General features: G+C 42.4%; 1 protein-coding gene across 10 annotated transcripts in view; it reads right to left on the bottom strand.

Annotated features, from left to right (window-relative positions):
- NLRP11 (NLR family pyrin domain containing 11) overlaps positions 1-14,951 on the bottom strand; it is a 41,539-nt gene that overhangs the window by 12,532 nt on the left and 14,056 nt on the right. For 6 of the 10 annotated variants that reach the window (XM_063615261.1, XM_055236792.2, XM_063615265.1 and 3 more), the window contains 3 exons: positions 10,169-11,738; positions 9,253-9,414; positions 3,019-3,186 (listed from right to left, as the gene is read on the bottom strand). In XM_063615261.1, coding sequence (XP_063471331.1) covers positions 3,019-3,186; positions 9,253-9,414; positions 10,169-11,738 — 1,900 coding nt within the window. The remainder of the gene's footprint in view (positions 1-3,018; positions 3,187-9,252; positions 9,415-10,168; positions 11,739-14,951) is intronic. The other 4 variants (XM_055236791.2, XM_063615267.1, XM_063615266.1 and 1 more) reach the window with 2 other exon arrangements.

Raw genomic sequence — 14,951 nt, 5'->3', positions numbered from 1 at the left:
CTACTTCCTTACGGGGCAGTCACTGAGAGAAGTCTCTCTCACTGAGCCATCATTCTTGGCCTGTGTATTCTATTTGGAATGAAAGTGAAAGCCATTGAGGGTCTGAAGATTAAAAGGACAGAGTCACAAGATCTGACTTAGATTGTCATTATCCTTAGCAAACTAACATAAGGGCAGAAAACCAGACACCACATGTTCTAACTTATAGGTGGGAGCTAAATGATGAGAATACATGGACACATAGAGGGGAACAATACACACTGGGGCCAACTTGAGGGCTGAGATTCAGAGGAGAGGATCAGAAAAAATAAAAATATCTGTGAGGTACTAGGCTTAGTATGTGGGTGATGAAATAATCTGCACAAACTCCCATGACACAAGTTTACCTATGTATCAAATCTGAACACGTATCCCTGAAGCTAAAAGTTAAGTAAACTAAAAAGAGTTAAGTCTACCCTTGTAGTAAAGCTGATATATCAAAAAATAAAGCCATGTTTTGCTTCAAACACACACACACACACACACACACACACACGAAAACAAAACAATCCAAACTAGATGAAAGTTGCCCTTCTACACTCTTTTCCATGTAGCAAGCGAAGGTGTGGACAGGTAGGAAGATGCTGAAGTACTGCAGGTAGGTGGGAGACGGGTTGGTGTATCATGCTTAGCAGCAAAGGAAGCAGGAAGGAGTCAGATGGATCCACTCTAACAACAGACCTAGAAATTTGTCTAAGCCAAGCCACAAGAAAATCTGTATTTGAAATGCCTATTTAAATATCAAAGTAAGTGTTGGGATTCCAGGCATGAGCCGAGATATCAAAGTAAGAGGCTGAGGTGGGCAGATCACGTAATGTCAGGAGTTTGAGACCAGCCTGGCTGATGTGGCAAAACCCTGTCTCTTCCAAAAATATAAAAGTTAGCTGGGTGTGGTGGTACACCCCTGTGGTCCCAGCTACTTGGGAGGGTGAGGCACGAAAATTGCTTGAACCCGGGAGGCAGAGGTTGAAGTGGCAACAGAGTTGGATTTAGCTGAGAGAATGTGATAAGGAGAAAGGATGCTGAGTGAGGTGGAAGGTGATGACTCTCAAGAACCATGGAATTTGAACTACGTCAGAAAGAAAGTGAGGGGCTGGGTGCGGTGGCTTCCAGCACTTTGGGAGTCTGAGGTGGGTGGGAGATCAGCCTGGCCAACATGGTAAAACCCCATCTCTACTAAAAACACAAAAATTAGCTATACGTGGTGGCAAGCTCTTGTAATGTCAGCTACTCAGGAGGCTGAGGCAGAAGAATCGCTTAAACCTGGGAGGCGGAGGTTGCAGTGAGCTGAGATCACACCACTGCACTCCAGCCAGGGCAAAAAGAGTGAAACTCTGTCTCAAAACAAAAATGAAAACAAGAACAAAACAAAACAAAAAACAAAAAGAAAGGGATGAAGGGGGTGAAAGGGTGGGAAGCTGCTGCTCAAATGGCTGAAGGATGCAGCAGGATTAAAGGGTGGGAAGATTTGCTTACAAGACAAAGTAGCTTGAGAATACAGGAAGTGCTATTAGAGCATGAGGTACTTGAAATTGAGAGTACAAGCGAAACGCACTTATTGGAGATGAAGTCTAGCAAATGGCATTATCCAATATTGAGTCACTACCAAATAGAGCTACTGAGCACTCAAAGCGTGGCTAGCATGACTGAGGCACTGGATTGTTAGTTTTACTACATTTATATTGGAATTTATTATTTATTTATTTATTTATTTATTTATTTATTTATTTATTGAGATGGAGTTTTGCTCTTGTTGCCCAGGCTGGAATGCAGTGGCACCATCTCAGCTCACTGCAACCTCTGCCTCCTGGGTTCAAGCGATTCTCTTGCCTCACCCTCTCGAGTAGCTGGGATTACAGGCACCTGCCCCCATGCCTGGCTAATTTTTGTATTTTTAGTAGAGGTGGAGTTTCACTATGTTGGCCAGGCTGGTCTCGAACTCTCGAATTCCTGACCTCAAGTGATCCACATCCTCTGTCTCCCAAAGCGCTGGGATTACAGGCATGAGCTACCAGGCTTGGCTAGTTTAAATTTAAAGGTTGATTCCAAATTATTGGAAGATTTAAGTATGTTTAGGACATGGGCATGTGAATTAGTTCTCTCAATTGTAAATTTTATGAAATCAATATGGAGGTCAAACATTTCTGATGAAAATGTGCCTGAGTGGCGATCTTCTGTGTGAAATACTGGGTTCTGCAGTCTTTATACAAAAAAGGGACTATAAAATCACATCAATAGCTTTTTGCATTAATGACATATGGATATAATTTGATATACTGGGTTAAATACTGTTAAAATTAGTTTCAAGGCTAGGCACGGTGGCTCACGCCTGTAATCTCAGCACTTTGGGAGGCTGAGGCCTGTGGATCACCTGAGGTTGGGAGTTCGAGACCAGCCTGACCAACATGGAGAAACCCTGTCTCTACTAAATATACAAAATTAGCTGCGAATGGTGGCGCATACCTGTAATCCCAGCTACTTGGAAGGCTGAGGCAGAAGAATCACTTGAACCTGGAAGTCGGAGGTTGCGGTGAGCTGAGATCGTGCCATTGTACTCTAGCCTGGGCAACAAGGGTGAAACTCCATCTCAAAAAAAAAAAATTAGTTTCACTTGCTTCCTTTTACTTTTTAATGTGGCTACTGGAAAATTTCAGTTTGTGACTTGAATGATTTCCACTGGACAGTGTTTTAGGGTTTGACCAGCAGTCTACTTCAGAAAGACCAGAGGAATTAGATCATTAGAGAAATATCAGTCAAGGGAGGGAGAAGCCATGTTATATGAAATATCAATGTAGAAATTGAAATCAAAAGGCAGGAATAATGTTGGTGAAAGAGAAACAAACCACATGCTAAAAAAATCGAGGAATGAGTGACATCAAAAGGTAGGAGCAGGTAGTGTTATTGAAGGGGCACCTCTATCCACCAACATCCAGCCATTCCCCTCACATGCACTAAGCTTTCAGCCGAGCAACAACTCACCTCAGATGACTTATCTGGCACGTGGGCTCGTCCAGGATCTCATGCAGAAGTGAAAACATATTTACGGAAATGGACGTACAGTTGAGACTCAGGTATGTCAGGCTCCGGTTATGAGCCAAAGCCTTGAGTAAGTCTTCAAAACCAGAAGCAGTCGAGACATAAGACAACCTGTGGAAGACACAGTAGCAGGAAAGCGCTAGTGAAGGTCCGAACATCTTCTCCACAATTTCTCCTGCCTGCCTCACTTCATCCTGTAACAAAGATTCTCAGCGGATTACGTCCTCACACATGGCTCTCGATCTTAAATTTCTAGTCAGGTCAGAAGACTATTGCTAATTCCAAGGTCAGCCTGTTGATTTTGAAGTAATTCCCTGGGTCTTTATGGTGTGTTCACCTCATGACCTTTCTTAAGCGGGACCCACAAGTGGGATACTAAGAAAACATCCACATGCACAAAGATACTAAGATACATCCACATGCACAAGTCTAACTATGTTTTTCTACACTGAGAGCAAAAGACAAAATATGCTGATGGCTGATAATAGCCACAGGATCAACCACATGTAAATTATTCCGTTTCAGCAGTCCTAGCCCGAGCAATCAGGCAAGAGGAAGAAATAAATGGCATCCAAATAGGAAGAGAAGTCAAACTATCCCTGTTTGCAGATGACATGATTCCGTATCCAGAAAACCCCATAGTCTCAGCTCCAAATCTTCAGCTGATAAACTGCAAAAGTTTCAGGATACAAAAAGAGAAAAATAAAATCAATGTACAAAAATCACTAGCATTTCTATACACCAACAACAGCCAAGCTGAGAGCCAAATCAGAAATGTAATTCTATCCACAATTGCTCACAAAGAATACCTAGGAATACAGCTAACCAGAGAGGTGAAAGATCAAAGAGAATTACGAAACACTGCTCAAAGAAAACAGATGACACAAACAAATGGAAAAACCATTCCATGCTCATGGAGAGAAGAATCAATATTGTTAAAATGGCCATACTGCCCAAAGCAATTTACAGATTCAATGCTATTCCTATCAAATTACCAATGGCATTCTTCACAGAACTAGAAAAAACTAAAGTTCATATAGAACAAAAAAAAGAGCCCCAATACCCAAGACAATCAATCCTAAGCAAAAAGAACAAAGCTGAAGGCATCACACTACCTGATTTCCAACTATACTATAGGGCTATGATAACCAAAACAGCATGGTACTGGTACAAAAACAGATACATAGACCAACAAACAGAATAGAGAGCCCAGAAATGAGGCCACACAACTACAACCGTCTGATCTTCAACAAAGCTGACAAAGACAAGCAATGGAGAAAAGACTCCCTTTTCAATAAATGGTGCTGGGAAAACTGGCTAGTCATAAGCAGAAGACCGAAACTGAATGCCTTCTTCACACCACATACAAAAACCAACTCAAGATGGATTACAGACAACATGAAATGCAAAACTATTAAAACCTTGGAGGGGCTGGGCACGGTGACTCATGCCTGTAATCCCAGCACGTTGGGAGACTCAGGTGGGTGGATCACAAGGTCAGGAGTTCAAGACCAGCCTGGCCAACATAGTGAAACCCTGTCTCTACTAAAAACACAAAAATTAGCTGGGCGTGGTGGTGGGTGCCTGTAGTCCCAACTACTTGGGAGGCTGAGGCAAGAGAATCACTTGAACCTGGGAGACGGAGGTTGCAGTGAGCCCGGATCATGCCACTGTACTGGGGAACAGAGCAAGATTCCGTTATAAAAACAAAAACAAAACAAAACAAAAACTAGGCAACATCATTCTGGACATAGGAATGGGCAAAGATTTCATCATGAAGATGCCAAGAACAATAATGGGATGTAATTAAACAGAAGCGCTTCCGCACAGCAAAAGAAACTATCAGAGTAAACAGTCAACCCACAGAATGGGAGAACCTTTGCAAACAATGCATCTGACAAATATCTAATACCCGCATCTATAAGGAACTTAAATTTACAAGAACAAAATAACCTAATTAAAAAGTGGGCAAAGGTTATAACAGACAGTTTTCAGAAGGTGACATACATGCAGACAACAGGCATATGAAAAAAAGCTCAATATCACTGATCATTAGAGAAATGCAAATCAAAACCACGAGATACCATCTTACACCAGTCAGAATGGCTACTATTTAAGAATCAAAAAGTAATAGGCTGGGCGTGGAGGCTCATGCCTGTAATCCTAGCACTTTGGGAGGCCAAGGTGGGCGGATCACTTGAGGTCAGGAGTTTGAAACCAGCCTGGCCAACATGGTGAAACTCCGTCTCGACCAAAAATACAAAAAATTAGCCAGCGTGGTGGTGCACGTCTGTAATCCCAGCTACTCAGGAGGCTGAGGAAGAAGAATCACTTGAACCTGGGGGGCGGAGGTTGCAGGGAGCCGGGATTGTGCCACTGCGCCCTAGCCTGGGTGACAGAGCAAGACTCCACCTTGAAAAAAAAATTGTGTGTGTGTGTGTGTATAAATAAAACAGATGCCAGCAAGGACGTTCCCACTGTTGGTGGGAGTGTAAATTAATTCAATCATTGTGGAAAGCAGTGTAGTGATTCCTCAAAGAGCTAAAAGCAGAAATACCATTTGACCCAGCAATCCCATTACTGGCTATATACCCAAAGGAATATAAATTATTCTACCAAAAAGATACATGCAAATGAATGTTCAATGCAGCACTATTCACAATAGCAAAGACATCAATCAACCTAATGCCTATCAACAAGATTGGATAAATCTGATACATATATACCATGGAATACTATGCAGCCATAAAAAAGAGCATGTTTTTGGTGGCTTTTTTTGGGGGAGGGGCAGGAATATGAATGGAGTTGGAGGCCATTATCCTTAGCAAACTATCACAGGAACAGAACCAAATACTGCATGTTCTCACTTGTAAGAGGGAGCTAAATGATGAGAACTCATGGACCTGAAGAGGGGAACAACAGACACTGGCGTCTACTTGAGGGGAGGAGGGAAGAGGATCAGGAAAAAAAAATGAATATTAAGCTTAGTACCTGGGCATACAATCTTGTAGTCTATACACAAAATATGTCAAACCTGTGACACAGGTTTACCTACATAAACAAACTTGCACATGTACCACTGAACCTGAAGTTAAAAAAATAACAATTCACAGCTGGGTGCAGTGGCTCACCCCTGTAATCTCAGCACTTTGGGAGGCCAAGACAGGCGGATCACGAGATCAAGAAATCGAGACCATCCTGGCTAACACAGTGAAACCCTGTTTCTATTAAAAATACAAAAATTAGCCAGGCATGGTGGCACGCACCTCTAGTCCCAGCTACTCAGGAGGCTGAGGCAGAAGAATCGCTTGAACCCAGCAGGTGGAGGTTGCAGTGAGCCGAGATCACGCCACTGCACTCTAGCCTGGGTGACAGAGCAAGACTCTGACTCAAAAAATAACAAATAACAATTCACAATTTCACTGAGGAAAAAAAAGCTGTCCTAGAGTCCCACCACCACCACTGGCCCTCACCCCCAACCCTGAAGAACGTTTTTCACTACTCCCTTGGAGCTGAAGCAGGACATCAGGGCAACAGCTTTGGTCATTGTCTCTAAGGGCCACCTAGAGAGAAGAGTTAGGAATCTCCAACTCAACATTAAAGGAAAGAGATGGGAAGGGAAAGGTGGAAGCTGGCCAACCCTTGGAGGATTGAGGATCTTATAGAAAATCCAGAGGTAGAACACATGGGAAGCCCTTTAAATTTACTTCCCAGCCTATGTGCTGACTCGGTGGGAGACTGGATGTTTTCCATGTTGCTGTATTTCCAGAGTCCTTTACCTAGCGATTCTCTTGATCTCCATTTTACACAAACAACTTCTCTCCCATGTCTTTGTCCCGTGTTGCAACAAAACTGTTTAAGGTTTTTTTGTTGTTGTTGTTTGTTTTTTTTAAAAATACACACAGTGGAGTCTCACTCTGTCACCCAGGCTGGAGTGCAGTGGCACGATCTCAGCTCACCGCAGCCTTCGCCTCCCGGGTTTAAGCGATTCTCCCACCTCAGCCTCCCAAGTAGCTGGGATTACAGTTGCGTGCCGCCACACCCGGCTAATTTTTGTATTTTTAGTACAGATGGGGTTTCACCATGTTGGCCAGGCTGGTCTCGAACTCCCAACCTCAAGTGATCCACCTGCCTCAGCCTCTCTAAGTGCTGAGATTACAGGCGTGAGCCACTGCACCTGGCCTAAAATTCTTCAGTTCTCCTCTCATCATTTTCAGTTAGGCTTTCCTGCTCTCACAACCCTTCCAGAACTGTTCTTGGCCAACAATGACTTCCACCTTGCTAATGTCATTGGCCAATTCTCCGTCTTCAGTCTCCTTGAGTAAGGACTGCCATCTGACATGGTTGACCTTTCCTTCGTTGGTAAACTTGCCTCACTGGGATCCGAGGATACCACACCCTTTACTTTACCTTCTAGCCTAATGGCTACTCCCTCAAAGGCCTTCGCTAGTTTCTCCTTTTCTCCCTAACCACTTTATGTGGGAGAACTCCAGGCATCAGTCTTTGGATCGTTTTGCTTCCTGAGCAACATTCCTATCCTTGGTGAACTCAGTCCTTGGCTTTAAATATATATTTGTGTTATACACACGTATATACGAATGAGACCCACATTTTACCTTCAGTCCAGAAACATTCCACACTGCTCTTTGACATCACAACTTTAGCTCAAACAACTTTAGACTGACCTTCCTCACATTCTGGCTCCTGCCATCATTTCCCATCTCAGTGGCAACTCTCACATGGCAGTTTTCAAAACAAAGATCTTGGGGCAGTTCTCTCTCCTAGTCTAATCAAGGAATCATCCTTTGTCGACATATGTCCTGGAGTTCGCACCTCACCAACCTCTACTATTCACACCCTCAGAGGCACCATTGATTCTCACCTGGCAAACACCAAGAAAAAGAGCCTCCTCTGAGCTTTCAGATTCTGCCCTATGCTCCCCTGATTGACCATTTTTAAACACAGTATCCAGAATGAGCTTCTTAAAATGCAAGCTAAATTATGGCATCTCTGCTCAAAACCCCTCAAAACGCCTCACCTCACTCCAGAAAACCCAGTCCTGACACTGGTTTACAACACCATGATCATGCCATACATACTTGTGACCCATCTCCGTAATACCCTTCCTGCCTCACACTGGTCTAACTACGTAGGTCTCTGAACACAAAGCCTTTGTTTCATGGATCCCTCCCATCCTAGGGGATGACCAACAGTTTATCTGGCTCATTCTTTCACCTCATTCAAGTCTTTGCTCAAATCTCACTTTCTCTGTGGAACTTATTACTACAGCCTGTACCCTCCCACACCCCTAAATACGCACTTATGCACCCTGACCTTGCCCTTCTTTTCCCCCCATAACACCATTATCCTAAAATACTTTAAAATGCAGGTACTTATTATGTCTGCCTATATTCTGTCTCATCAGATAGCAAGCAAGGAAATTCGTCTTTTTTCTCCCATCGATATATCCTAGTGCTTAGACTAGCACCTCAAACAAAGTAGGCATTCTTCTTGAATGAAAATAAAGCTAACTCCTGGGCTTCCAGAAACCTAAGATCATATATGCTGATGTGTACTGAATATTTTAGTGACATTTCCTATAGAGCTATTATAAACTCAGATAAATACTAATTTTCCCAGTAACTGTTTAGGCAAGTACAGCTGCTTTTCACCTGATTCTAACGCATCCTGCAGGAAAGAAACTGCTAGATTCCTACCCTGACCCATTTTTGCTTTCTTCCTTAGGATAAATCCACTTGTTACTATTTCTTCCTGACTGCAAGAGACTACTTTCCCAGTCCCCCTTTGTAGTTATATGAAGCCGTATGAAGACAAGGTAAACAGGCCAATGAGATGCAAGCAGAAATGATACAAGAAAGAGTTTGAAAAGGCTCCATCAAGGAAGCTCCTGAAGCTTCCAGATAAACCTTTCCTTCTCCCTTCTGTTGCTTCCTGCCTTGAAGGCAGCCATGATGGCTGGGACCTCAGACGCCATTGTGGCCTAAGGTCATCTTTATCATAGACACACTAAAGATGGTTGAGAAGTACAGAAGGAACCTAGGCCCTGATGACCCTGACCTGAAAGTGTGTTTTGTATATTGTCTTCTCCCAGAGAAAGAAAAAGATCACCGTTATTCCTAGGGGAACCTCTAAGGCAGAGGTTGATATAGTACTTACTTGAGTGTGCGAAGCTTACAGCTAGAGTGTTCCAGGGCTTTAGACAGAATCCTTTCTGAAATATCATTAAGGTCATTGTCAAAAATATGCAGCTCCCGGAGGCTCTCCATTGTATAAAAATAAGAGCAGATCTCTCTCCAGTAGACAAGGCTCTTCATTTGACTACATAGAAGAAAAATTGAGTTTTCCAATGGAATCGATTCAACTCCAGCAATTTGTAAAACATATAAATTAAAGTATGTTTTGAGAGTGCCTGTTGTCTGACTCAGATTTAATACCATGCAGCAAGAAATAAAGTAGGGTCAAGCATGAATGAACAACATTCAGATCCACTAAAGTAGCTGGTGATTCCATATTCTTATAAGATACATCTGAGTGCAGGGCCTTTAAATGCGAGATTATTAATTATTTTTAAACTTCAATATTAAAAATCAATGTTGCATGTTTTGTGCTATCATGAATACTCCTATAATGTAACAATACAAGGTTTATTTCTTTTTAATCTATACAACAGATCTGAAGAAATTAGGTTAAACCACTGGTTTGCAATGAGGCAATTCTGCCGCTAAGCAGACATTTGGTGATGTATAAGATTTTTGTTGCTGTCACAACCGGGGAAAAGGGGACCCTACTGGCCACAGGAGAGACCAGAGATACTGCTAAACCTCTTACAATGTGCAAGATAGACCCCCACCACAAAGAATAGCTGGCCCAAAATGTCAACAGTGCTGAGGTTTAACTCAAACTTTGAGTTTAAACAGAAGCAGAGAGATTTAAGTCACTGGTCTAATTAGAAGCTAGATTGGAAATCAAGTTCTCGATGGCCCCAGGTTTGTCTTGTTCTGGTCAACAAGCTCTAGAATTATGGGCAGGTCTTAGGAAGACAGGAAAGAGGATTTATTTTTTAAAGACTCACCTAGCAGTTGGCCTTACAAGTGGCTCTTTGTTTTGAAAGATGCGCTGAACACTCAACTTAAGTGTCCTCAGGTGACAGCAGTACTCCAGACAGTATAACGAGACCATCATATCCTTGTCTGATTGAAGGTAAAGTGTAACCTCCTTGAGAGCGTCCACAATCTTCTTCACAAATTCTTCTTCCCGATTCTCATAGAGACAGTAAAACAAAGGCATATGGTGCGTCAATTTTTCCAGGCCTCGGCCCGACTGTTTCATGTATCCCACCGAGTACCACTTGAAGCTGTCTACCAACGGTAGCTGGTAGCCAAAGGATGTCTCAAGAATCTTTCTCCTGTTTTCATTTAGAAGACCAAAAATGAAAGTAAACACTTGATTAAAGTCAGAGCATTGTTCTCTCTTCTCTTTATACTCTCTGCCGCCTGAGGGGATCAGACAGTTGGGTATTGCCATTAGAAATGCAATGGCTGCACAAAACTCCTGGACGTTCAAGTGTATGAACTTGTAACGGCTTTTATGAGTGCTGCTCGGCAAAAGAATATTCGCGGCCTGCAACACGGAGACATCGGCCTCGGTAAGCCCAACACATCTGAGGTCTTCACCACTGAAATTGAGGGTGCTCAGAAACAGTCCTCCTGCAGCCAGCAAACACAGACGTTTTAGGAGACCTAGGTGATACTGATTGGCAGTAAGTCCAGCCTCTGATGTCAACGCATCCGCAAGAAAGTGGGCATGTAGATCAGTGGGTGTTTGGCAGCAGAGTTGGAAGTCACGCCCCTTGTCCATCTGCCGATTCAGGACAGTACACGTGATCCAGCATAAGATGGCGACTCGGCACAGGCCGACCAGTATTTCATCCTCATGTACAAGCTTGAAGGCTGCCGACGCCCTCTGGCGGTCTTTAAAGAAAGAGTTAAAATATATCTCCCTCTTCTCATTCGACAGCTGCAAGGTCGTGTAGCAATCTGTCTCTTTCAAGAACAGTTTTACGTTATCCTTACTTGTAGGCCTTGAGGAGATGAGGAACCAGCAGCCTGGAGCCATTTTTCTCTTCAGCAAACTGACCAGAAGAATTGGAATGGGAACTTTCTGGGTGCTGTTACTACACAAAGCACTTTCATTGACATTTAACTCGAATCGTATGTTGTCCAAGTCCTCGATGATGAAAAGGAGTTTCTTGGGATCAGACAGGATGTCTGCAATGGGAGCCTGGCCGTCAGGCCAGTCCTTGGCGATTAGCTCAGCCAAGCTCCTGTTGGGCATCTGGTTTATTTCGTGAGAAGTGAGGTGAACGACGTACGAGATCATGTTCTGCCACATCTCACCCTTGATCCACCTCGACACGGCCAGATTTATAACCATAGTTTTTCCAGATGCTCTATCTCCCACCAGGAACACATTGAGATCGTTTGCTGAGTAACAGCTGGTAGAATCATAGGCTAATTGAAGTATGTAGAACACATCTGACGTAACGTCACAAAAAAATTTATAATGAAATTCTCCAAAAGTGTGACTTTCCCATTGCAGCATGAATTTTCTCCTCATGAGAGCTTTGCATGTCTCCTGATTGCCTAATCCAGTGAGTACAGGGCAGAAAATACAGAACAAAGATAAAAGTTCAAGACGTAAAAACAGTTTTAGCTTCTTTTCATGTTTACAGTAAAAGTATAGTAGAAATTTTTACTTACTACTGCTTATCACAAAGATATAGGTACAACGATATTTACCATCATGTTGCTTTGTTTTTGAGATGGAGTTTTGCTCTTATCGCACAGGCTGGAGTGCAATGGCACGATCTGGGCTCACTGCAGCCTCCACCTCCCAGGTTCAAGTGATTCTCCTGCCTCATTTTCCTGAGTAGCTAGGATTACAGGCGCGCACCACCACGCCTGGCTAATTTTTTGTATTTTTAGTAGAGACAGGGTTTCGCCATGTTAGCCAGGCTGGTTTCAAACTCCTGGCCTCAGGTGATCCACCTGCCTCGCCTTCCCAATGTGCTGAGATTATAGGCTTGAGCCACTGCGCCCGGCCCATATTGCTTTAAAGGAAAAAGTTGAATAGAATCTATTCACCCATACAATGGAGTCGACAGATCTGTTTTAGCATTGTTCTTTATCCTTCTAGGGCTTCCCTCTCATATCTTGGCATCAAGAACATATTTCTTTCCTTTTTGGGGTTACTTAGCGTTTTATGTAGCCTTCAGTTATGTTTCGTTTCACACCCAGTTTTTCCTTTGAGGCAATAACTCGAGTTCAGGGACTGTTTCCTGGTATGTATTCAGCTTAAAGTATCTATTACATCTCGGCCCATCAGTCACGAGTTACATGTTCATCTTTCCATCTATTTTCTTGTTTATGCATATCATTACTTAAATCCTGATCCTTTAATGAACTACTTAAGATAAATGAAATTGTATGGAATAAAGTTAAAATTTATTGTAAGGGGAGTCTTATTTCTTGAGAATACACAAGATTGCACTCCCACTGCAAAAACAACAAAAATGTTAAGACATAAGTATAAAGCTGTCATAGAAGTATGATACAGAAATGATCCAAATAAGTGAATTCCTCGAGGGGGATGACTCCTTCCTTAGTGAGCAGATACTTGAAAATGTTTTTATCCCTGGGTAAGGGCAGGCAAAAGAGGGAGCTGGCAGCATGGAAGAACTTTGATGGGATAAATAAAAGCCAATGATTAACAGCTGCAGCAGGCCTGGTATGGTGGACCTGAATGTACTGGAATGTGGCACACTGGCTCCCCCCAGTGGAGATGAGCCTGATTGATAAACGGGCCTGATCCCACCCTCAAGACTACCAGGGCTGCCCAGTTCCGACTTCGCACACCTCAACAGCCTGGCAGAGACAGGACTTTCTCCTTACTGTTTTGATATATGACGTTCAATATACAATAAGAAATTGAGATTCAAAGAAGCAGAAATCCATGATGATGATTATGAGTATGGTTCATGATTATAAACCATGATTCATAATCAAGAAAAAAAAATCTTTGGAAGATGTCTATTTAGGTGTTTTTCTTTTTGTCAATTTATTGATTGGGTTATCTGTTTTCTTGTTATGCAGTTTCTTATATATTTTGGATATTAGTTCCATATCATGCACAGTTTACAAATATATTCTCCCAATCCAGGAGTCTCTTCACTCATTTCCTTTGCCATTCAGAAGCTTTCCAGTTTCACACACGTACACACGTACACACATACACACACACACACACGCGATAATAAGTATGTGAGATAATAGATTTGTTAGCTTCATGTCAACATTCCACAATGGAAGCATATCGAAACATCACATTGTCCCATATAAGTATGCATAACTATTTGTCAAAAGTAAAATTTAAAAAAACTGAATAGAAGCATATGTACATATAACCCAGCTTTTGAAATTAGGAGGTAATTTTATAATAAGTTTCATATTACATATATATCCCCATATATTAGGTATATAGAGTATAAGAATCACGTAGATGCTCTGTAACTTAAAATATACACTATGCAAAACAAAGAATTCATTGGAATGGCTGAATGGCAGATGGCACACACAGAAGAAAGGATGAGGGGGCACCAGCACAGATCAATAGAACTGGCCAAACAAGGACAGAGGAAAAACAATCGCAAAACCAATCAGACCATCAGGGAACTGTGATACAATATCAAAGGACCAGTATAAAATACATGTAATTACAGTCCCAAAAGGAGGGGGGATGAAAAGGTATTCAACATCACGAATCAGAAATGCAAATAAAAATCACGATGAGATATACCCTTCACACCTGTTAGAATGGATATTATCAAGAAGACAAAAGGTAAGTGGGGGTGAAGATGTGGAGAAAAGGGAAGCCTTGTGCACAGTGTGTGGGGCTGTCAATTAGATGAGTCATTACAAAAAATGACGTGGAAGTTCCTCAAAAAATTAAAAATAGAACTACCCTATGACCCTGAAGCTCTTTCTTGAGAATCCTTTGTGGTCAGAAAAGCCTGTCAAGGACGTTTTTATTTTCTATAAACTTAGTTCAAAACCTTAAGTTTATTCTTCAGTCCATTTCTCCCTTGTCACCTTTTATGATGAACAAAACCACCACCACCAGGCTGCATCTTTATTGTCCCCCTAAATCTTCTTATCTTCAAGTTAATAATGTGCATTTTCCACTGTTATTTCAGGGAACAACCTTGCTAAACTTTCCACCAGTTAAGGTTTCCACCTGATAAAGTCCACTGAAGGTCAAAGGCATGTTGAAAACTTATTAAAATGGTAGAGGATCGCCAGGCGCAGTGGCTCACAACTGTAATCCCAGCACTTTGGGAGGCCGAGATGGGCAGATCACCTGAGGTCAGGAGTTCGAGACCAGCCTGGCCAACATGCTGAAACCCCGTCTCTACTAAAAATACAAAAATTAGCCCGGCATGGTGGCAGGCGCCTGTAATCCCAGCTACTTGGGAGGCTGAGACAGGAGAATCACTTGAACCAAGGAAGCAGAGGTTGTAGTGACCCAAGATTGCACTACTGCACTCCAGCCTGGGAGAAAAAATTTTAAAAAGCAGAGGAAAGCTACAGATCAAGTAGTTTCTCGACCTGTACTTTCCTCTACCCTTTAACTACTTGACTTGTAGTTTCTTTCCCCATTGAAAATTTCAAGGCCCATCAGGCATCTACCAATTCCCTGTCCCAAATTCCAAAGCTCCATTTGAGTTTTTTTTTTTCCCCCACTGGGAGCAGTCTACGTAAGTACTAAGACCTTTTGCAATTAGTACTGTGATATGTCAA

This window comes from Symphalangus syndactylus, chromosome 13 (genome assembly GCF_028878055.3).
Source record: "Symphalangus syndactylus isolate Jambi chromosome 13, NHGRI_mSymSyn1-v2.1_pri, whole genome shotgun sequence".
NCBI classification, from domain to species: Eukaryota; Metazoa; Chordata; class Mammalia; order Primates; family Hylobatidae; genus Symphalangus; species Symphalangus syndactylus.
Note: the sequence above shows the minus strand (reverse complement) of the source record. Positions and strands in the feature narration are given on the sequence as shown.